Source organism: Emydura macquarii, unplaced genomic scaffold, assembly GCF_026122565.2.
Source record: "Emydura macquarii macquarii isolate MOO-44397 ecotype Brisbane River unplaced genomic scaffold, CSIRO-AGI_Emac_v2 contig_967, whole genome shotgun sequence".
Lineage (NCBI taxonomy): Eukaryota > Metazoa > Chordata > Testudines > Chelidae > Emydura > Emydura macquarii.
Window position 1 is genome coordinate 1,808,557 of NW_027131104.1, and position 24,782 is coordinate 1,833,338.

General features: G+C 38.5%; 1 protein-coding gene across 5 annotated transcripts in view; it reads left to right on the forward strand.

The window, feature by feature from the left end:
* Positions 1 to 24,782, forward strand: part of PPP2R2A (protein phosphatase 2 regulatory subunit Balpha) — a 51,556-nt gene that overhangs the window by 13,595 nt on the left and 13,179 nt on the right. For 3 of the 5 annotated variants that reach the window (XM_067543724.1, XM_067543722.1, XM_067543723.1), the window contains exon 3: positions 22,012 to 22,109. In XM_067543724.1, the coding sequence (XP_067399825.1) occupies positions 22,012 to 22,109 (98 nt within the window). Of the gene's footprint in view, positions 1 to 10,115; positions 10,147 to 16,778; positions 16,893 to 22,011; positions 22,110 to 24,782 lie in introns of those variants that run through there. The other 2 variants (XM_067543725.1, XM_067543726.1) reach the window with 2 other exon arrangements.

The following is a 24,782-nucleotide window of genomic DNA, read 5'->3' on the forward strand; positions in this document are numbered from 1 at the left end:
TCTTGCTCAGACTGCTAGATTACACTGCCTCTCTGCGAGGTGCTGTATAATGCATAAGTACAGGGCCTGATTTTTCAAAGGTGTCAAGGATCTGCAGCTTCCATTCACATAATTTGGAGTTGTGGGTGTTCCCTGTCTCTGAAAATCCATCCCACAGTGTTATTAGACCCATACTAACAAGGAAGTTGAAAAAGAATGAGAATAAATGGACCCATTTATACTTGTGCCAAAATAGAAACACAGGAAAATATTTGCCAAATAGGGGGGGAAAAATTGGTAAAGGGATAAATATTTACCAGCTTCCAAGTGGCACTACAAACAATAGATGAAGCAAACATTAAAAAGAAATAAACCATCAAAGTAGTTGTGTTTTTAAATGAGTAAAGTAATCAGAAGCTTTTATTCTGTGATGATTTGATAGATCTGTGTATTCATCCCTGTTGGAAATTTAAGTTGTACTTGTGACCTTCACAAGTGCTGAGCTTTCCAGCATGCTGCCTGAAACTCCATCTAGTGTGCGTCTCTCTCTCTCTCTCTCTGCCCCTCACTCCCATTATGGCAGGTAAGAATAAGTTTGCTTTCATTTGATTGCTTCAAGGAAAGCACCTTCCCAGTGCCCTAGGAGAGATGCTCCTATGTGGTCTAGAGCTTGACACTTGAGGATTAAGAGCCTTACAAACTTCTGAGTTTAGCCTTAATATCTAGAATTAAATCATTGCTTAAAGAATGTGTGTGAGGAGGCTTGAAGGAATGGGGTCTCTTCAATTCAAATAATGTTTCTAAAACTCAAGCAGGAAAATCACACGGGGCTAGAGAACTATAATGGCTGAGTTTGAAATGCATTGCCAGACTCTACTTATGCTTTTGAAAGTAGTATTTTTCTTAGGTATTAAATATTTATGTTTTACATTTTGTATTGCATGTCTGAGTGGATTTAAAAAAAAATCAAGATAATCCAGGCTTTTACTGCACAATATATGTTTCAGTGACAAATCAAGAAAGTCGTTGCTTAAAGGCGTCTGATATTTACATATAATACAATATCACAGTACATTATTTCCAAATGTATTGGCATTTGCAAGCACAAACTTAACCACTGGCTCTTCTGTGCTGTGCAGCCTATTGAAATTCTGGCGATGGTGTCAACAGACATTTTTCCATAAATAGCTCTGTACTACTTTGGAACATTAGTAGGCCTTCTGAAAAGAACTAAAGTATGGCCTTCCAAGGACTATTCCTCATTCTAGGTTCATAACATGTATAGTAGTACTTCACTGTATGTAGCTCTATTTTGCTGTTTACACAGAATGGGCTGGGGGAGGAGAAGTGGGGAGCGAGAGAGGAATGAATTGAACAATAAATACTTCTACATTCAGTGTAAAGCTAGGGATTGATAAGTGTCCTGAAGGGAACCTAGAGGAAAGGGTAAGAAATAAAATAAAAATATAAAATTTATCGATGAACAGCTGCAGGTATATTTCCTACACTAGTATTGAGTTCATTTTAACGCTGTCACATTGTGAGTAAACATGCATATATAACACACACACAATCTGTTACTTTAATCTGGAAGGCTGCCCATCCATGCAAAGGATCCTGCAGAAGTTTTATTGATCTGATGTTCTGACTGATGTGAATTAGAGCATACATTTGTTTTATAGTGGATATTTCAGTTGCCCTTCCTAGGGATAATGAATTAGAATTGTATTTCATCTTCATTCTTGAATATCTGAGTGATTCCATGGCCAAATTTTGCCTAAATACCTTGTAAAATAGTAAGACTTGATCTTTGGGAATGTCAGCAGAATCTCTTAACGGGAAAAAGAAAAAGTTTTTTTTTCTCCAAGAGGAGCTTCAGTGGCTTCCAACACGTGGCACAAGAGGCAACAGAGCGACTGTTTTGGAGTCTTTTGTAGTTCATGGGGCTCATCCCCGAAATAGCTATGGCATTCTTAGAGACATCTGGACAAGGCAGATATCCTCTTAAAGAAGGGGGCAGAGGGTCTGAAAACAACTTGTGCATTTGTGAAAGCCACACTTTCAGTGCCTGACACTTAGGTGCAGTCTTCTGTCCCTGGTTATGGTACATCAGCTGTCACACTGGAACGGACTACAACAATACTGCGTACAACAATGGAATGGGTGAGGGCTTTGGTTTTTATTCGTCTTGCATGAGCACTTTGTTATTAAGGGGTTAAACCCTGTATCAAACCATTAGAGCATAACTTGAAATCAAAGCTCACACATTTTTCTATCTGACCTTAATCTTTACAAATCCAACCATCGGTGCAAGAGCCCATTGAAAGCTCTTCCTGGCAATCAGACATCAGTCTTGGGTGGGAGTTTACACAGACGTCAGTTGGAGCCAGACAACTTTCCTTAAGGTAAATGGCTGTACATGTGCCTTTTTGAAACTGAATGGTGTTACTGAGCTTTCTGAGGTTTTGCAGGGACAGTCCTTTTGGTTCTTCCCAAGCATTTTGCACATTGAGCTGAGAAAACAAAGCTATAAATAAGACAGCTTGGCAAAACATATATTTCTTAACCTAGCAGTACAGCAGGGCAAATCCACTAACCCATTCTGGGAAAATGGACAAATGCTTTGTTGAAATTCTAATCTGCAGTCATATAGGAAGGATCAACTAGGAAGCTACAAAGTGTTATCTAACTTTTCAGTGTGTGTACTGGGATCCAGTACTTGCATAATAACTTGCATTTCTTTAGTATCTTTCATCTGAGAATCTCAGAGCACTTTTACAAACATGAACGAAAAAACCTTGCAAGACCCCTGAGAGTATGTAACTTTTATCCCTGTTTTGTTGGTAGAGCTATTACTGTCCAAGGTGAAACAGTGGGTCAGTAGCAGAGCTGAAACGGAACTCTGATCTCCTGCCTTCCAGTTCTGTGCTATAACTAATCGTATGATAGCAGTAACATTTTAAGGGGTGACAAGATTGAGGTTGTCTTGCTCCTCTAGTGAGAGGCTCTTCCAAACAGTGTGTACTTAGGTAGCATGAACTTTAGTCTGGAAAGACTGAATCTTTGGGGGTGATAGAATTGGAAACAAACTTAATCTTTAGAAATTAGTAAATGGCAAAACAGTTTTGCTGTAACTTTGTACGTGATTACTTGTTTCGACACATTTTCTGCCCACAGAGTTTTACATTACTGGAATATTAGTGCTAGACAAGTGGTAAGGTAAAGCAGAAATAAGGTAATGTACTTGAACTAAGCCTGACAGGTTTATATCTCATATTACTCAGGCTATGTCTACGCTGACGGCGGCAAAGTCGCCGCCGTCAGATCGACTTATCTGGATCGGTCAGTGAAGACCCACTCAGTCGATCCAGAAGTCGACGTACTAAAACCACCTCCTCAAGTGGCGTAGCGCTGCGTCGACGGGAATGCGGTTCCTGTTGGCGCAGTGCAGTGAAGATGGCGCGCAGAAGAGAAGCACAGAAGTCGACAGGAGTTATGCATGTTCTTTGTGTACTTTGCGTAACTCCCATCGACTGCCGCTGAATCACCGAGGTAAGTGTAGATCAAGCCTCAGAAAAATCCATGTTACCAATTATATAGTATTTGGGGTTATGTTTTGCATATGGTGGCAAAATAGTAAGGCCTTAAAGGGGTTCATATGTGCAGCAGCATTAGGCATTAACTAAGATGCTGTTCAAGTTCTTCTTGTTCCTCTACAGTTAGTTATGGTCCATATGTAATTGTAGGGAGGATGAAAATTAGCAGTAACTTACCCAAAATGTATTTAAATCATAGGCAATGTAGTAACCCTTGAAGAAAATGTATCCAAAAAATTATTATACATCAATGTATCGATAGAATTTTATGCCTGCTTTGCAACATATACATCCTTCCTTTGCATTATTAAAGCAATTGAACTAAACAGTGTACTGTACAATCCATGCTAATGATATTTTTAGTCACTGTGGCCTCTCTATCCAGGCCATGTATAGCGTACATACGTGCATCACTTTATCAGCAGGAGTGTTTTAAATGCACCCCTGTTTGTGTCCTCTTGAGGCTAGTGGTACAGGATGTTTGTGGAAGTTCCTTCACTGTAGTTCTCACTCCCCCCAATTCCGTCACAAGTTTGGTATCCTTCAGAGCCCGGTGCAGGCCCCATCCTTTTGGCGAGGGCTTTACTTACGGGTTTTGAAGAATAGTTTTGCAGTTCTGTCTAGTTTCTTATGGCTTCCATCACTGAGGAACTCACTGCGACAGAATTTTCACTTTTCCTGCTTTCCTGCGCCCTTTCTGTGTGTGTGAGAACAACTGAGAGAGGATTAGTGGTGTTGCCCGCTGTGGGCAGTTATCAACTTTTTTTTATATGTGACACGTGCAGCTGCCTACATGTCTTGTCTACATGGCACAGCAAGAGACGCTACAGGGCTGTGATTTCTACAGCTCGCTAATTTGGTGTGCATTGACTGGTCCGTGTAGACCCTACTGGTGTAAACTAAAAGTTTCGTAGTGTGCGCTAACATACAGCATTGTGTTAAAGCGCACTAGGGAACTTTTAGTTCACACCAGCAGCATCTACATGGACCAATTAATGTGCAGCATGATAGTGGACTTTAGAAGCCATACCCATATGAAGTGCCTTGCTGCTCAATGTAGGCAAGCCTGTAGTGATGGCTACTATAATAAGTTAGGGTCTCTGGAATTCTACAGCATTTAAAGCCCAGACTCTGCTTTTTTGTCTGACCCAATCTGAATAGTGACTTTTGATTTCTCTCCCAGTGGAAGTATACATTTTGCATTTTGTCATTTATTCCTTTACACATATTAGTAGCACATATGTGTTCAGTACACATGCTAAAACTCCTTATGGCATTTTGATTGAAAAATGTACTCTAGCACCAAGTTATTTCTTGTGAAAGACAGTCTGTAATTTCCATGTTTTTAATAGAGCATGGGTTACTTTCTCTCTTGTTCCCCCCCTCTTCCCCCCCCGTGATGTTTCAAATGGTAAATATACTGTATGATCTGGTATCTGGGAACAAATTTGTTGAGGTGTACCTAACCTCTGAATGTGTAGTGCTATCAGGGAAATGGGAGAATGCTCTGCATGAACTTGCTGATATTACAACATGGGAGTATCGAGTAGTGGGGAAGGTTCTCATGCGTTGGAAAGGAAGGAGGTGCAAGCTAAGGTCAGAGATGGTGTTAAACAGTCGTCTGCAAGGAAATAAGTTTTTTTCCCTCTGAATATAGAAGTAGGCTTCTGGGATTGGCAGCCTGCAGCAGGGGTGTTTGAGGTGACTGGAAAACTGAATCACAGTTATGGCACTAGTATTGATCAGCTGGATGGCATTACAAATATCAATGTGTCAGATTTGAGTCTGATTGTTGTTTGTTAGAGGAAAGATGATTGTTCCCCTCTCAAGCGGTCTGGAGAGAGCTATTTAAAATGCCATGGCGTAACTTCATTTTATTTTGTGACTACATATTTAATGTAGTTCCTGCAAAAAAAAAAAAAGGGGGGGGGGAGGGCTCACAGAAAAGCCACGCAATGTAATTGCATAGTCCTAATTGTGGATAAATACTGTGGTTTCATAACCTTTGGTGGTGGTGGTCACCCGTCTTTCCAAGGTTATTTAAGACTGGTAGGTCTGGATTGCTGCCACTTATGTCTCTTATGTGTATGATATTAATAAACTGGTGTCAAATGTCCTGGGAACGGGTGATGTGGTTTGAAAGACCTTTGTTTCAACCAACAATAGAACTGAATTACTGTGAATAGGAGAGGCCAATAGCCATTTCCTGTCACATTTTAGGGATGACTTTAGTGGAGCATGCATACTGAGTAAACTTAAGCAACTGTACCAGAAAGTTGTTCGTTATCGGTCAATACTTCATAGATTTTTTTTTTTTTTTTTTTTTTGCAGTTGAGTTTCACTTATGTTCCCAGTTTCACAAGTATAAAATAACGGTTTTTTAGTTTCCCTAAAAATGTCTGCATAGTACAGTGCTATTAAGGCAGTGAAGTTAGGGAAAATCCATTTGTTAAAGTAGATTATTAGAATTTTGTTAACCTTCTGTGTGGGTTATCTGCAAACCCAATTATCTGAGGACAGTAAACTATAGGGGGACTTGTTTTAGAAACTCAACAATCCCTGAGTTAAGAACTGGTTAAGAGGATCTTGCAAGGATTGGAAGTATCTGAGATAAAAGCAATGGTACAACTACAGCGTCAGACCACCTTGTCAAACCTTCCACTCAGAGCTGATAAAATCCTCCTCTTTCTAAAATGAGAGGATTACATAGACCTAATGTTCTTGTAAGTTGCAGTGGATGCAGATGGAAATATCAGAAACTTGCAAAATGTAGTAGTCTAGCAGGCTGTCACCAGTGCAGTCTCATAGAACTGCTTCCTTTCCGTGGGAGAATTGTTAGGCTTCCAGTTTTGAATAGTCTGAGGTTGGCTGCCAATTCAAGGTAAAAGGTATCTTTGAATAAATGTTTCTTTGGTGGATGCTGAGATTTAGTTCAAGTTTTAGAACTGGTTAGTTCCAGTTGTTGGGGTGATGAAACCCTTACTCAGTTCTCTGTAAGGTCTTGCATTAATGTCACTGAGCATCCTAGTTCTAAAGGTATGTCTTCACTGCAGGTTTAAATTAGATTCTTATTTGGATGTTATCCCTAATCCCCCTTCTCTCCTCACACAAAAAATCTCTGACCTGAGTAGTGCTTTCAACACGGTCTGGCTGGCTCATCTGTGGCTGTCAGCCAGAGCCTGAGTAATGCTTTCACTCAGGCTGGTAACCCATCGACTTAGCAGTGAGGATGCAGGCTAAATCACTAGAGTGCTACTAGTCCAATAGTGCTTTCCCATAATTCTGCCATGTACAAGGATAAACAAGTTCTCCTATAATTCGCTGGGAAAGAATCAGACCCGCTGAGCTTAATGCAGCAAAAAGATCCATGGGATATGCCCCCACAAGTCCTAGCAATACACAATGAGCATCAGTGAGGACACGGAAACTTGGATATGGCTTTGCATTGTGGTTACTCATGCATGCCCAGGCTAGGCTAACTTGCGCTAATTTTGCAATGAAGATACACCCTAACGTAAAGGTGACTGAATAGGTCTAACAGCAGTTTCCAGTTAACTTTACCTTTTCTGGTAGCCTTCGCTGTACTTCAGTCCATCATAAATGAATTTCATTTACCCTTTCTATAGATGTATCAGCCCACTGCTCCTACTGTAGTTTTACTTCACCATACATTGCTCCTTCGGCTGAGTAGTGGCTAGAATAGGAGGTAGTGTTGTGAAGCTGCAGTAGTTTGCAGCTTTTTATAGGCTGTAAAAATACTGCTGGGGTCAGCTCATAGTATATATTTCACTTAGTTGAGTAAAAGGGACTGTTGCCGACTGGTTTCCTATGCATTTGTTCTGAAAGGAGTTGATGTAATGTCCTTTCTCAAGGTTTAAAAATAGAAGGTAATTAATCAGGGTGATGAGGGTTAATGGTTTCTGTGCAGAAACCAAACATTTGCATTTGGTAACAGAGAGAATAGCCTTGTATATGTCTACTATCATTATTGGGGGGAGGGGTTAGGAAGATGTATTTTTTTTTTTTTTATAAACCAATTTTGGGTTGAAAAATAAACCCAAACCTCTAATTTTTTGAACAGTTGGAATGTCTTCCAAAACACCGGTTTAGAGGCCTTTGTCAACTAACAGACACCAACCCTTTAGTTTTCTTGTTCGCAGACTGTTAGATTTGTAGCGCAGCAGGTTTACAGAACACTTGAGTAATAAGTAGATTGTGTGAAAGTTTCAACAAAGAACAGAACTCCTGTCTTGTGAAGTATTAAGTTATTATACAAACACTGTGGACGGGTACAATCCAGACACCAACAGAGGATGGTGGTCATAATAAATGGAATGCTGCTGGAGCTTCATTATTACATTTAAACGCGTGGATTATTTCCATAGCGTTTCTCAGTTTTTAAGGAATTAAAGGTTTGAAAACTTTTTTCCTGACCACCTGGCATTTTATAATTTAAATAAATGCTTTAACTTCCCCAAATTTAAGGCTATTTAATTTTGTATTAAATGATAGGAGCGTTCACTTTAAACTGATCTAAATCCCATCTCCTTCAAAATAATTTGACCTGCATCTCTGGCCCTGTCTGACACGTAGCAAAATGACGGCAGCAGCATAAGTGTTTCGGAGTCAGGTCTAGAGGAGACCTGGTGTTTCCTACCTTTTTGAAGCAGGTGGAGATGGGATGTTAGTGGCGTGGTGTTTGTGTTTCTTCTCTCCGCACCCCTCATCCTCTACCCCACCAAGAGTTGCCAAGTACCTACCTCATAGAATCAGTTTCTCTCACTCATACCAAGAAAAGAGCTAGATGATCTTTAATGCCCTCTTATCATAGACAAGACCTTCGTTTAAAGATGGTTCTGGAAAGACTCCCATGGAGTAAACTGAGTAGTAGGATTGCCTGATCTTAGATGGTATTGCTACCAGAGAACTGTGTTTTTTTGTTGTTGTTAGTTTTTAAAGTGCTGCGTGGAGAACCCAGAGAAAATCATGCACGAAATCTAAGAAGGTGGAGAGGAGGAGAAAAGAGTTTTCAATAATAATACAGGTAGTTGTAACCTTCAGATACAAAATTCTTGCACTAAAAAGGGGGGGGGGGGGATCAGGTATGATGATGAGAAAGAGAGGGAATTTTATACCTTTACTCCACCCACCACCAGTAAACAAAGGCTCTCACGGGTTACCTATTAGTTTTTGAATCTAAATCATAACTGCCTTCCAGAAATTAAAAACTTTTCCTGTCATACCTCTCTGACTTTGTTTATACTTCCTGCTTGACCTCTGTCCATTTTCTATGCTCTTCCACTCTTGGCCCCTTTATCCCTACTGTCTGTCTGTCTGGTTGGGTGTCACGCTTTCAGTTGTGTTGTGCCATGTGTTTGGAACCATGATGTTCCTCCCATCACAGTGATTCACTCTTTCTAAATCCTGTTTTAACAGTTACCTGTTTACTTTTAGGATTAGTGCTCTGTAATCTACATTGATATTTGTATTAAATACTTAGTGTATTAAGGACTCCATATAAAGGCAAAAGGTGCACGTAAACAATGAAATACCCATGTGATGTCTCAGTCTTACAAGGTGTACAGTGAACTTCCTTAACAGTATTTTAAATTTTTCATGAAGTTAACTCAAACTTCAGGGACAGTGTAGCTAAATTTTCCCATTTTTGATTCATTGTGTCTTGTAATATGTTTTTCACAGTAATGAAGTAGATAATTGCAATACGAAATCTTTTAGAAATGAGAGAAAACTGCCATGCAGTGCATATATACAAAATTTTCTGCCATCAGCTGTTATTGCAAGGAGTCTCATAGGCTCTTCTATCTGTTTTGTAGTCTCAAATAATAGGAAGATTTTTGCCTCGTCTTGGATTTGAAAGGAATAAATAAGTTCCTACGGATGCTTTCCAGACACTTTAAAAAAAATACAAAATTATAACCCAAAATTAATCCTTCCAGCAGGTTTCCTGGTTTGTCCAGGCCCCCTCTCCATTTAGTTTCTTAGTCTCTGCCCTAAGAGAGCTTGTATGTCCCATGTTCATTTTTGTCTGGAACAGTGCTGAACGCATTGGTTGCTGGTTTTTTTTCAAGCAGTCTATGGGATTTAGGCTTAATCTCAACCATTATCTGTGCTTGGTGAACCGCAAAAGTTCCTAGCCACTCTAGACCTCAGGATGTCACCTGACTCCCATTGTGCTCTCAGCTGACGTTCCTTAGACTTCTAGGAAGGCACTGTTTCTTTTGAGTTTGGAATTGTCCGTTGGATCTTATTGAAGATGTTGATTTTAGTTATTACACCTTTTTTGATAGATCTGTTCGTATCCTCATCTTTAAATGCTTCACCATTTGAAAGCTTAGTCAATGATAGAATCCAGGAGATTTTGGAGGAGCACAGTTGGCCCATCTCCTACCAGGAGTGCCTTTCCTGAGTGTTAGGTATTGAGAGAGGCTTCCAAGTACCGTACACTAAGATTACTGCTGTGTCTTTATCAGGCTCCAAGCTGGTACAAATCCAGGTCAAGATTTTGGCCCAGCTATAAGAAAAGTGAATCTTGGCATGGCAGTATTACCAGGTACTGGCTTTCATGGATCTTTGCACTTTGTTCAGGATGTGTTCTTCCATGCATGCTCTTCAGTCTTGTAATCTCCATGTAAATTAAAAGCTGTGGTAGTGAATGAAGGGCAAGAAATTGGAGGAGAGTGGGGAGAATAAAAAAGGTTGCTACTTGTTCCAGCTATGTGGATGTGGCAAATAAATGGGGAAAAGTTAGTGTGAAGGATATCCTGTCAAAAGGACTCGTTGAAACCAGGGGAAAAGGTATTCTTAAAAAGTGTTAGATATTATGATTTTTAACCACTCTTAGCAAGTAGTGGGGATGGCGTTTAATACCTTTAAAAATGTATTAGCTGGCCATAACCACTTTCTCACTCATTCGTCTTTTTGCTTCACTCCAGTTTTTGGTCACCATAGTGAACACTTGTTCCAGAGGACTGTTGGCTTCTGGTAAATAGAAAAAAATTCTTCTTGGTATATCAGTGTCACAAACAAACCTCTTGGAGCTTTATTTTGACTAAAGTGAATAACTGGGACATTTCAGTTATTCCAGAAGAATTTTGTGTAGAAATCCTGAGTAGAACAGGATATGTAATCCCTTTGCTTAAGGATGGTACCCTGCTGTTTCATTTACCAGACTCATCTTGAAGTGAAAGTCCACTTTGTCAGGAGAGTGTCAATCTCATGGGCAGATGGCTTCTCCATAGAAGTTTTTAACAGGGTATCCATCTGTACTACTCTGCATACGTGTGTTAGGCATTACGGTTTGGCTGTAGCTACATAATACAGCACATGGAAGGGCAGGTGTTTGCAAACTGCCTTTTCTGTAACAGTGGTTCTCAGCCAGGGGTGCGCAGAGGTCTTCTAGGGGGTACATCAGCTCATCTATATATTTGCCTAGTTTTACAATAGGCTACATAAAAAGCACGAGTGAAGTCAGCAGAAACTAAAATGTCATACAAACAATGACTTGTTTATGCTGTTCTATATACTATACACCAAAATGTAAGTACAATATTTATATTCCAATTGATTTATTTTATAATTATTGGCAATTTTTCAGTAATAGTGTGCTGTGATACTTTTGTATTATGTCTGATTTCATAATCAAGTAATTTTTAAGTGAGGTGAAACTTGGGATACACAAGACAGATACAGACTCTTGAAAGGGGTACAGTAATCTTGGAAAAGTTGAGAACCATTGTTAGAGTTCCTGTATATCGGTGATCTGACAAATGCTTTGGTAGTCCCACTGTTGTGGCTGGCACAGGAATATGATCAAAAGAGTAACTGGTTTCTTGAAGTTCTTGCAATCCAAGATAGTTCGCTAAATTAATATGAAGGGATAGGGTTGAGAGTTTGTTCATAATAATAGTTAGTTATAGACTGGGCACGGGCAGCTTATAAACCTCAGAGATGGCATCCTCATCAGCTCTTTGAATTTTCTCTGTATCCATCTTATAAGAACATATGAATGTCCATACTGGACAAGACCAATAGTCCATCTAGCACAGTATCCTGTCTTCTGTAAGTGATCCATCCCCTGTTGTCCAATCCCAGCATCTGCCAGTCAGAGGCTTAGAGACATCCGGAGCATGGGGTTCCATCCTTGACCTTGGCTAATGGCCATTGATGAGGATAGACCTATTCTTCATTAACGTATCTAATTCTTTTTTTGAACCCAGTGTATAGTTTCGGCATTCACGGTATTGCCTAGTTATGAGTTCCTCAGGTTGGCTCTGCGCTGTGGAAGAAGTACTTCCTTTTATTTGCTTTAAACCTGCCACCTATTAATTTCATTGGGTGACTCTGGTTCTTGTGTTATGTGAAGAGGTAAATAACGCTTCCTTGTTCTCTTTTTGGAAGACAATTGTCAGCCCATTGTCTGGACTGGCATATCAGTAGTTCATAAAACCTAGAAAATTCCAGAATTGATACTTAAGGTCCCTGGGAAGGTGCATAAACAACTAATAGCTCCATAAATGTTTTGGAATGCTACAATTCTTTGTTCAGATTCCTTAGAAATATGAGCATATTGCTCCACTTGTGTAAGCTGACTGGTTTGCTTGTTGAGCATGTACACACTTGGACAGACCAAAGTGGTTCCAAAAACTTGTGTGGTAACTTTTTCTATCTGGTGAAATAAAGGCACTCTGTTGGCTGCCATGATTGCCTTACTACTGTAGAATAAGTGACATGTTCTGCCTGCCAAGCATCTTTTATAAGCAAAGCTTGTCCAAAGTTCATTGTACGTTAAAATATATAGCTATTCTCTGCCGATAAAAATAAATGTTCTACTACTGTTGTAAACTAGAACTACAGATTCAATACAGAATATCTTCTCAGAGTCACAAAAATTCAGCTTGTGGAATTAAGTCAGTGCATTGAAGTACAGTCAGCTCATTAGACTAATTAATTTGCACTAATGGAGTTTTCAGTATTTTAACCCCTTCCAAGCTGTTACTTACTAAAATCTCCTCCAGGCACTCTGAATGCTTGCACTGTCTCCTGGACAGAATTTTCTACTGTTCCGTTTTCAGGCCAGCATGTGGATAAGCGTGGAATACTCCTCAACCAGTTGTCTACAGTGAGGTTCCTATTTCAAACTTGTTACTCCTTCAGGGCAAAACATATCAAAGGTGTCTCAGATACATTTATTCAGCCATCTCTGAGTGTGGTCTTGGCTTGTTTTCTAACTAGACATTTATTTTTGTTTGAATTGCACATCACTGTTAATTCTTCTGGCCCGGGGCCTTCATTTCTCAGCTTCACCTGAATCCTGACATGGCTGTCTTTCTACAGTGGATCTTGTACTCTGGTTACAGAGTATCATGGTACTAAGCACATCCTGCTTGTCAACAAGCATGTATTCATGCAGTGTCCCAGAAAGGGAATCTAGAGTGAAATTTGCAGACAAAGGCCAGATGCTCTGAACAGGTATACACCAACTTCTTTTGAGGTGTATCTCATTTGCTTGGTTTCTTGCGTCAAAGGACAGTGCCAACAAACCTGATGTTTCTGCTTTAGCTTTCCTGACCTTAAAAGTCCATGGTGTTGACTCAATGCAAGCACTATATGCCAAAGTCTGCTGTAAGTTCATTGTTACTAGAAAAAAGTAAAGGAGAGCTTTCTTTATGCTTCCATCTTGAAGTAGGTTCTTGCCTAAACTTCTGGATGTTCTCAGCTTTGGAAAGGTTCTATTCATTTGTCTCCCTCTTCACAGAAGCCAGCTGTCAGTGGAATATGCATATAGTTTGCAAAGAATCAGCAATGGTTGTAACCCTTTCTCTTTAAGTAATGTTAATGTTGATTGTTCTCCCTCCATTGAAAATGTTTCAGGTAACTTCATACCTAGACATTACCAGTTTGATATTTGGGCATTTTTGAGTCTTGTCTTTTGGCACAAAAGTACTCATGCTGCCGTACAGATTTCTTGATGAGTTATTGTTCTGCTTTGTAGGTTTGCTTCCCACCCTTCATTATTTGAATCTGTTCCAGCCATTCTTTCTAGCTTCCCAAATTCAGTGCCTATTCTTTCAGTATAATTGAGGAGCAGGAAGAAACTCTTCAAGGTGAATTGGTTCCATTCCTATTTGTTTTAAATACTGATGGCTCCACCCCTGCCAACCTGTGCAAGTTTGAGACTACTGGGAAATCAGATGGGGGTTCATTTGACAAGTTCCCTTTTACTAATATTTCTGTGCCTTACACCACTAAGCCTCTCAGCACTATTATGTTTGGAAGTGGATTTCTCAGAGTAATATAAAATCAGTATAGCAAATATATACAGAGATCAAGACTTCTGAAAGTGACTAGTTGTTCTGGGTGCCCAACTTGAGACACTGATTTTCTGCAAGTACTGAGTGCCTCCTTTTTCCTTTCACTGCCTTGCTCTTGGGGGTGGTTTATCTGCTAGCAATAAGATGATTTACATGTTAAAAGCTTCCAGTATGTCCTGGCTGCCCACAGTGAAGTCTAAACATATTGCATCAATCATCAAAACAACTTTTCATACTTATCCTTTTTTTCTTGATAGAAAAGGAAAGGTGCCTTGTTTCATTGCTCTGGTTTTAGCTAGGAGACCTGCAGATCATTGTCTCTGCCTTCGTGCTTACTTAGAAAAGCTTGTGTTTGGAACTATAGCAGAATTTATTCTCATAGTGAAGCTGAGTTTTCTTCTGACCCCGAGCTAATTTTGATTTCTGTTAGAACTCTAAAAGTAAAAGGGAGAAGAGGTGTCCATAATGGGAGGCATAATGAGCTCCGGGCAGCTTGAAGATATCACACACATGCGCGTGCACAAAAAATTGTAGCTTGTAGCTACTTTAGCTGGGGTAGCTATTGGCAAACTTACAGGGCTCCTGACACATAGCAGACTGCCTTCTGTTAGGCCATAATAATACTTTAGGGTCAATTAACAGGAACTTTCAGCCAGAGTACTGTAGGGCATTTTAAGATACTTGTTTAAGATCATTGGCTTGGTTTATTTCTTTAATGATACTTAGCGCTGCTATGTGATGTATCTGGGTTTGATTCACAGTCTTTCACTTGGGTTGGCATGCTGGATGGCACTCTCCCACAGGTGATATTTCTGGTTGGTTAAGAAGTAATATGGTCTGTCCCTGTCAAGTCCTCCCTGGTAAAAAAGAGCCTGGCTTTCATGTAGTGGTACGGATTGAATTTTTTGCTTACAGCTCACTGGTTCAGGACCAGTGTTTGGCAGCATTTACAAATCGTGAAAATGTTTGTACTGAACTAATAAAGGTGCTTTTAGTTTTGGCAAGTTGCATGATACTGGACCTGATCACCATCTTGTTCTAGTTGCTCCACTTTGATTCCCACATGGTTTTGATAGCCAAAATCTTATGAACCACCATAGATGAAGATTAGCATTTTATACCATTGGAAAGCAGTAATTCGAAGATGGGTTGGCATAAAGTGCTGGTGTATTTTCATCTGTTCTTGAGATACCAGCCAGGTAATAATGGCAAGAATTAAAATGAAGGGCCAGTGTTTTCAAAAGTGACTAGTATTTTAGATGCTTCTATTTTTGTGTATCCAAACTGAGGTGCTCTTAAGATGCCTGGCTTTTCAGAAATTGCTGGACATCAAGACTAATCAGCATGATGGGATTTTAAGATCTAGTATGTCCCACCTGGCTGGAGCTAGCTAAGAATGCTGCACATAAATTTGGTGCTTATGTCCTTAAAGTAGTATACAGTGTGTATATCTAATCCCAGAAATCCTGCGGCCAATGTTAAATAGCTCAGGTGACCTGGAAAAGAAGGTGAACAGTGAGATGAAAAAAATTGGAGGAAACAAAATTGTCTAGATTAGTTATGACTCAAGAAGACTTTGGGCAATTTCATAGGGACCCAACGAAGTTATGTGACTGAGCGCCACAGTGACAGATGAAATTCAGTATTGAAATTTGTGAGGTGCTGTACGTGTTGCTGGGTTCTGATATTAACTAAACACTCTGGGGGAGAAGGAGCGGAGACAACTCAATGTAAATTTCTGAAACGGGTGTCAAAAAAGTAAGCAAAGTTAGGCTGTTTAAAGAAAACAATACTGAAAATATTATAATACCATGATATAATTCAATGGTATGCCTTTCCCTGGAATATCGTGCTCAGTTCTGGTAATCAGAAGAACCAGGCAGTGAAATTGACTATAGATATGAGAAGAGATGAGAGGTGACAGATGGGCAACATTTAGCATTGAGAAGACACACATAAGAGGAAGCATGATGTTGGTATACAGAGTAGGGTGTGGCTGTTTTCCCTTATAACAAGAATAAGGCTACCTTCAATTGAACTGAAAGAGGATGATTGATGAAAGGAAATGTAATTTTCAACACTCTATGACCTGTGGAGCTCACTATTTCAAGATATAATTGAGGCCTAGTCAAATTAATAAAAGAACTAGGCATTTGTATGGATAATGACAGCATCTGCAGTTAGGATGAACATTTTTATAAGGGTATAAACTCTCCCACTTTAGCATAAACCTGTCACTAACTGATGATGGTTAGAGAAAAAACTTCCCTATGGGTAAGTTATTTCATGTCTCTGCACTACAGATATTTTAGCCTCTTCCTCTGTAACGTCTGATACTGCCCCTGTAAAACACTGTATTGAACTAAATGGACCTTTGAGGTGAAATCCTAGCTCTAGAGAAGATGATGGGAATTTTGCTCTTGACTTGAATGATGACAGGATTTCACCCTGTCTTGATTCATTTTGACAATTTCTCTGTTCCTATGAACAATAGACCATCAAGCTGTTACTTGATCATTCTATTTAGTCTTTTTGGTCAGTGTCCTGGACCTGATTATAGAAAGTTCTGGCCGCAATAGCAATTTTTTAGCCCTTTTGAAAGGAGGAAAAATGAGTAGGAAATGGAGTATGGGGAAGAATGAAGGAATGTGGCCTTCCTTCTTCAGTAAATAAAAAAGAACATGATTTCGCTGTAGAAGATTTTTCTCTCTAAATCTGCCTCTTTTCAGATGTAAAATGGCTTTTATGTATCTAGAGTAGAAATTAAATAGATACTTCCTGCCTGATTTTAAAAAACAACAAAAATATAGCTGGCAATGCCATGCCACCTTAATGAGCAAGATAGATCAGGTCACTTTTGTTTCCTTTTTAGATTTGGGAGAACTCTCCTTAAACTGTGGTGGGACGTATGAGCAGGAAGTTTAGGTGCCCTGGAAGAGTCCTCCATTTATCCTCTCCATGACAGCTGCTGAAGGGGACCAAGCTGGTGATGTACATTTATGACTGTCCTTTGCTAAAAGACCGTTATCAGTTAGGAATCTGTCAAACCTGCTTTTCATTTCTGTGCTGCAGGATTAGGCTGAAAAAATCTAGTTTCTAAAAATAGACCTGCAAGGAATCTTGTCCTATTTGTATCTTTTTGGAGTTGTCTTGTAGCAGCCTGTGCTAGATATCTTTTAATTCAGATGTATGCATTGCAATTGGCTGTCCACCTTTATTTGAACAGAACTCTGAAAACCTACTGTAAGTATCTTACATCCATAACTGTGGACCTAAATTGATTGTGTCCATTATTTTGCAGTCATATTTACAAAGTAAGCAAGCATGTTAGTAATGGAATTAGGTTATTCTTCCTATATTACATTTCATGTGAATAAGCAATTGAATATATAATTTAGTGAATAAGCAATTTTTTCTAAACTTCATTAACGTATAAGAGCTGTAGCTTAGTATAACTGTATCTTTGATAAGGGCCCCTAATAATCCTGTTAGAGCTGTTATATTGTAGCCTATTAACATAATATCCTAATTCTGTAGTCATGAATAAGATTATTAATATCAAGTTTTTTAAATTTAAATTCACGTTATAAACCTTGTGAGTGTGTGGGGAGGGGTCTGTTTTGGAGTAAAACTACTGTAACAGAGATCAAAGTAGATACCAAAGACTTGGGATGGGGAAGGCTTTTTAGGAAAAGAACTTTTTTTTCCTCAGCTCTGCTGATGGAAGTTTGAGGACTTTCCATATCTAAGGATGAATAAGTAGCCTTGTGATTAATGCACTGGACTGGGATTCAGGAGAATTGGTTTCAGTTCTTGTGGAACCTTGGGCAAATCACTTCATTTTTCTGTGCTTCAGTTTTCCTATCTGTAAACAGTGATTGTACTTTCTTACCTTAATGGAGTGTGGTGAGAACAAATTTGTTAATATGAGTGCTCAGATACCATAGCAATGGGGGCCATATAAGAACCTAAATAATCTCTCTCGTGTTTTGCCTTCATCCGATCAGTGTCTTCCTCTTGCCTGTTCTTGATATCACACCATTGTAATTAAATTATTGATCCTTGAAATATCAGAATGCAGCTTCTCAGTGTCAAAAAATCTCAAGACACCTGGAGTTTAAAAAAAAACCAAAAACACAGAGTAAGTGGTGTCATAAGAGCAGGTGGTTTGCATATTCATTCTGTGGCTTTCTGCAGATCTGTGAGAGATTGATTGAGTTAACAGTATTCTCTAAGGAGTATCAAATATGTGCAGTTCTAGGTGGCTGTTCTTGTGACACTTGTGCTTTAGGGTGGAGGAGAGCACTCTGCAGTAAAATGTAGAATGCAGTATATTTCTGAAAGTCCATTGTGATGCAGACTTAATAGAGCATTGATACGTTTGCTGCTGCTCCCTCACAGATTTTCCTTCCCTGTACTGTTTGCTTGTGGTAGGGGATCATTTGGAAGCTCCTGGGCAGTGATGAGCCGCCCTGAGAGTTTCCAAGACCCCCACCTAGAGACTACAGCGAAAATAGCATACACAAAAGGGAGGAGGCAAGAGAAAGCAGCACGTTCTGTAGATGCTGTGTTTCCCGTTGCAGCACTGAATGACTGAAATAATCCTGCCTTGTAATTGTCACTGGGATTCTAGTTGAAAGAAAAGACTAGCATTCATTTTATTTGGGAACCAGGGTGTTAAAACAGATGAAAATACACAAGCGAATCAGTGCACTGCGGAAGATGAAATGCTTCCTTTGTCAATTCTCAAACACTATTAAATCCGCCCAGTCTAACACCAGTGCTTTGATGTCTGCCTCTTTCTTTGACCAAGGTATGGGAATACAGTATTCTTAACGGTGAGTTATTTGGTTTAAAATGCTTGATTAGTTGCTTTTCTTTCTGTACTTATTTTATATAAATATGCAGTTCAGCACTATTTCACGGTTAATAATAGGAAAGCCTTTTTTTGGCTTACTTGTATAGTATACATGTGCTTTGACCTTTTGAGAATGAATAGCTCAAGCTTGCCTTATAAGAGACATAGATTCATTTTTGTTTTTTTAAAAAAAATGAGTTTTACAGACTTAAAGAGGTTGCTAATTTTCTGTTGTGGTTGCAAATAAATAACTTCTCTTTTTTTAATTTGAAACTAAATTGATCCAAGCAGTTTAAAATATCTGCTTCCTGGATACTAGAAAAATAAAACACAAGTGGATCAAGCATTCAGAGTTTGAGTGTCTTGTCACCTTCAGAAGACCATGCTGTCTTTTCTTGGAGGGCGTGGGGATGCTAGCACTGAAACTTCATTCACTGATGGAGGTTCATGCAGCTGATTCTGTAAACAAAACAGGAGCTGTGTCAGATTGCTGGGCACTAATCAAGCACTCACACACACACAAACCCCTAAAGTACTAGAAATAGAAAGAGCAAGGTGAGAGATATTTAGACTGGGACACCTTCAGGCTATTGGAAGAAACAGAGCATTTAGGAGGTGATTTTCTAGGCTTAAAATTATAAATATATATATAAAAAGTAAAACTATTGTGAAAAACAGGCAGTTGAGTTTTTTGCCTTCAGGAACAAAGACCATAAGAAGCTTCTCTGAATGCATTTCGGATAAATTTATGTTCAAGGAAAATAGTTGACCCAACAAACCTCAGGAAATTCAATTACAATCCCTTAACTTAGAACTTCCTGGCTTTTGTTGCTCTGTCACAATTGTAAGGCTTTAAACATAAAGCCTTTGTCCTTTTTATTTATTTATTTTTCTTTTTTGAAGGGCAGTTCTGCAAAATAACTTGTCATGAAATGCCTCGAATGTGCAAACACAGAATAAAAAGACTGTCCTTCCCCCTTGCAATCTAACTTGTGAAAGGTGTACATTGAAAACCATGCTACTGTTTTGAAGTCTTTTAAAAAAGTAATCTCAAACATCAGCATTAGTGAGAGACAAATATTATCAATGTAGCCACCAGTGAGTAGGAATGAATGGATATTGTTACTTTAGAAGGGGAAAAAATTAGTTTATGAAGGATAAACTTTATATTTTGTTGATGAGGGATTCAGAGCATAGTATTTCCACCACACACACCTTAGTGTTTAGAAAGAAGCTTACGTCACATCTACATGTTTAATATCATGGTCATGTTAGTGAGAAATTTCATCCTGTCTGTATTTTCAGTTCTCTAATATGCAGCTATGCACACTGCATATCTGAGAGCACAACTGAGCTGTGTATCTAACATCCTCTCGTACATGACAGGAATCTGACTCTTCATTTTTTTCCTTGATACTTGTGGATTTTGCAGCTCGTTTTGGCCTGCATATCTAAACTGCCTTAGCATTGCAAAATTTTGAGACACCAGTCTATGCTTGTTATTGCTGTGTATTGCAGTATATAGAAAACACAGCATTTTGTTAATGTCCACAAAGGGCACCACCCATCTTTTTGGAATAACATCAGAATGACTTTTGCATAAGACCCACCTTAGGAATTTGAAAAATGTCTCCCTTCCAGAATAATGGAGAGAAGACATGAAATTTCCTGTCTTCCTTTAAATGAGAGAGGCCTGGTACTTTTGGTGTCTGCTTTCTGTTCTCATAACATGGATTCCTGACCTGCCTCTCTGCAGAAATCTTTGGAAGTTAAGACATACATGGTATGTTTTGCTCAGTAGCATTCAGTATGCAAGGTAGCGCCTTAGAACTACAAATTGTAAAACGAGAAAACAGAAAAGATCAAGCAACAACAAAAAATTGTACCGTGCTTTGTTTATCTCCATTACACAAGAATTAAAGGGGGGGAAAGAGTTTAAAGATTTGTCTGCCTGAAAATAACTTACGTACTTTCTTCTGCCAAAAAGTCTTCTTTGTTGCTCCATGATGAAGTGGAAAGTGTCTGCAAATTAAGTATTATGTATTTAAGAGAATATTCCTGAATAAATGGAAATATCTCTTCTGGTTCCTGGAGAATATATATATATTGTGGTTTCATGGAAGGGTGTCATGCACCGAAAATGAGTTACTTAAAATATGAAGTGTTCATAACCTGGTAAACATGTTTATTTCCATAGTGAAGTGCAAGTTTTGATTTCCTCATGTACCTATTTTGTAGCTTCTGGAAAAAAATAGTCTGGGTTTGTTCATCTCCAGAATCCACGAGGAAAAATACCTATTTTTGCTGGATATTTTTATTTTTCTTCCTCTTATCCTTGCTGACACTATGTCTGTAGTGTATTGTGCATTAAAAACCAACTAGAAGGAAAATGTTTTGGAGATTGGTTAAGTTGGATTGAGGATGGGGTGGTAGGTTTAATGCTTAAACTTGAACATTTTAAATTTAATTTAACAGCACGTCATGTGTAGGGTTCAGGAACGCTAAAGGAATCTACACACAACATTTTAAATAATTTATGATTGGTTTTAATTTCTGCATAGGAAAGCTATAACAGATGAAAACAGATATACATGTATTGGTATGTGTGCTATGAATTAATATGCCTTGGTGGGTGTGGGCTTAGTTTTCATTCTAAATTCGACATTTGACAGTGCCTCTCTTGCAAAATCAGTTTATTTACGTATTGCATGCTAAATTCCATCCTTAAAGTCATGATTGGCAGAGAGGAGTACTCAGTATACAGAATTACATAATTTGCCCAATTTATATAGCATTCTCTAGGAGAAAAACTTTAGTAAATAATTTTAGCTGGTAAAAGCCCAATGTAAATCTCAGACTACTTCCTCACCAGAAAAGTGATTTCTCCACTTTTTTTTTTTTTTTTAAAGAAGACCCTCATTTGAACTTAGATCTATCTTAACTTGAGTGTAGTATACTTAGCTTCAAAAAGTTTTGCTATTCTGCACCTTTTTACAAAACAAAAGCAAAACCCCACTTTTACTGGCCTTTTTCTATGTGGGCAAACAATTTTGGACATTTGCCCCGTTGTGGCATTTTATTCTGAGAATAAGACTGATTTAGACTAAAATGAGCCTTGTCAAGCTGTTGGGAAAGATTATTTTTTTGTTTGTACTCCTTAACCATTTATAAGTCTCCCTTGACTTTTTGAATAGATGTTTAGAAGAAATGTTGACTCGTGGCTTTTTTTTTTTTCTTGGTTATGCAGCGGATATAATTTCTACGGTAGAATTCAACCATTCTGGGGAATTACTAGCAACAGGAGACAAAGGAGGTAGAGTTGTCATCTTTCAACAGGAGCAGGAGGTGAGTGTTAACTGTTTAAAGTGTTATGTATTGAAACTCATCCTCTGTGTCCAAGTGACTGTAGGAGTGAGATGTATACTTGTTATACAACTGAACAGTTTTTCATACAAATACCTGCTCATTCAAAAGTGCTGTGAGAATAAATAGTGAAACTCAAAAGTGGCTACCAAAGGAACTATCAAAAAATGGACAGGGCCTTTAAACGTATGGGCCTGTTCTTAAACTGTAATCTAAACACAGTTTATTGTGCAAACAAAATTGGACTGAAAACCCTGGAGACCCCTTGAAGTGGTCACTTCAGATAGGTTGCTGCCTTTTGGGGGTGATCCTTAATGCAGGTTTCAGGGTAGCTGTTGGGAAATGAGAACTGAGCTTTAAGTGAGCATGTGACCTAAGCTGTCCTTTTCCACTCTAATATATATCAGGCAAAAATTGTTCAAGGTTCTGTCAACCTTGATTCTTTGCAGTTTGTTTTTGGGTGATTTAAGAGCAAACATTTTTTTGCCAGCTAAAACTTGCCATGTAATGGTTTTAGCGTCAGAGGGAATTCTCTCCTGAAATTAAACATGAAAGTTCCTTATGCTATGTTTTTTGAACTGTGAGTAATTTTTCCTTCCTGGCTATAATAATTTTTTTCATGTCTAAAGATAACTCAGCTCATTTTAAGAAACCAAGCATTTTATGTGCTTTTATTCAGGTTAGGTCTGTTGGTAGCTTACAAAATGCACCTCTGAAATAAGATTCTGATCTTAAAGTGCAAGTTATTGCCCATGTACATTTTTTTTCTTTTTGCCCAGTATTCTATTAAATGCTCTCAAAAATGAATGGGATTCCAAAACTATTTTTCTGAACACAGGAAGATGATCAAGGAAGTTCTAAGCTTGGTTTTGAGACACACTTTGATCTTGAGCAAGGCACTGAACCTAATTTTCCTACTTGTAAAACGGGAATACTACCTTAAAGGAATGTCTTGGAGAATGAAGGGTTGAGGATGAAAGAGTAGTAATATTATCACAATATATTATGTTGACTTCAGCTGGAGAGTCTCAGTCACAAATATGCTTAGAGAATATTCATAAGCTCTCTTATCTCATGGTTTTGTATCTAATTATTTTTACCTTAAATACATTCCCTTGCCTTGGTGGCTTGTTAGCATAACTTTCTATGTCTGCAGAGCCTATTCTCGCTATCCTTGAGTTGGCTGACAAGACAATATCCCATTAACCAAATGTGCCTTTCATCAGACACTTTCCCCCAAGTTAAATCTGCCACAGGCTCTTGTCCCTTTTAGCATGGCTCACAGATCTATATGGACTTTTTGTGACTGAGCATGATGTAATCTCTCTGACTTCCTAGTTAAATCAGAGCTTAGTGATATTTAAATAAACAGTAGAATCTGACATTCCACACTAACTAAGCAGCTCATGAAAAATTACTGAATTCTAAGAATTGGAGTAGCCACAATAAAACAAGCAGAGTGCATTACAATGGACTTCATTTATTTGGCAATTTGTATTTTATTTTTAAGATTTCACAGTGTACTGTAATATACCGTGTAAAAATAATGAAGTCATGCAGTGAAATTTCACTGCCATGTAGGTTTTTAAATCTTTGCTGAGAAATGAGGAGAGACTGCCCCTTTGTGCAAATTATAAAGTTTGCAAATATTGAGATCCTATTGTTGGTGAGTAACTGCAAGGGTTGAGGACAAGTTCATGTACACTAAGTATCCATTCAGAACAAGGATAGAGTTCAAGGATTGGAATATTTCTCAAATGAGAGACAGTCATAATACTTAGCCCTTCTATAGGGCCTTTCACCTGTGGCTCTCAAAGTGTGTTACAAATACTAATAAATTGATTCTGGCATTACTCCCTTGAGATATTTAAATCTGAGGTTATGTGGACTAGAGAACTTGTGTGGCAAGAATAGTATGCAATAGATATTATACAAAACACACTGGTGGCTTTCACCTGCCTCTTGAAGGTAGATAAAGCAGTCGAAGAGCTTTTGTCTGTCAAAGATTTTTCAACTGATATACTTATTGTCTGAATTAAAGACATAACTTGTGAGTTAAAAATCAAATAACTTTCTATATGTAGTTGATAAGGAAGCATGAAAACTTAAGAGCATGGGGAAAAAATACCTTGAAATAATGTCTTGATGGATCAGTCTTTCCTATTCTGAAATGTATATGTGCATGTGTAACTCACCCAGTAAGAAGGGTTGAAGACTTCTGAACAACGTGTCCATTACTCCCTCCAAGTTATATTTTTAATGTATACTATACAGTACATTAGTTAACGTAGATATGTATATAGATGGTTTTTGTCCCCCATTAAATCTATATGCATCAGTTACAGAATACTTTCCATCTCTTGCACCAGTGACTAATACTGGGTATCTGTGCCTTCTCTATACTTAATATAAAAAAAAACTTGCTGCCCTCATTTTCTGAGGTTGAACTTCTGACTGCATTTAAGCTCTCAGAATACTTCACAACTTGTGGAAATGACTATCCAATAAAACTTCTATTCAACAAAATAATGTAAATCTCTTGGTTTAAGAGCCTTTTGTTAGCGTTTTAAAGGATAAAGCAGGTCATTGTCAGTGTTGGTGTCTTTAGATGGGCCTACTTATGGAAGTCATTACATTCATATCAAAATAAGTAAT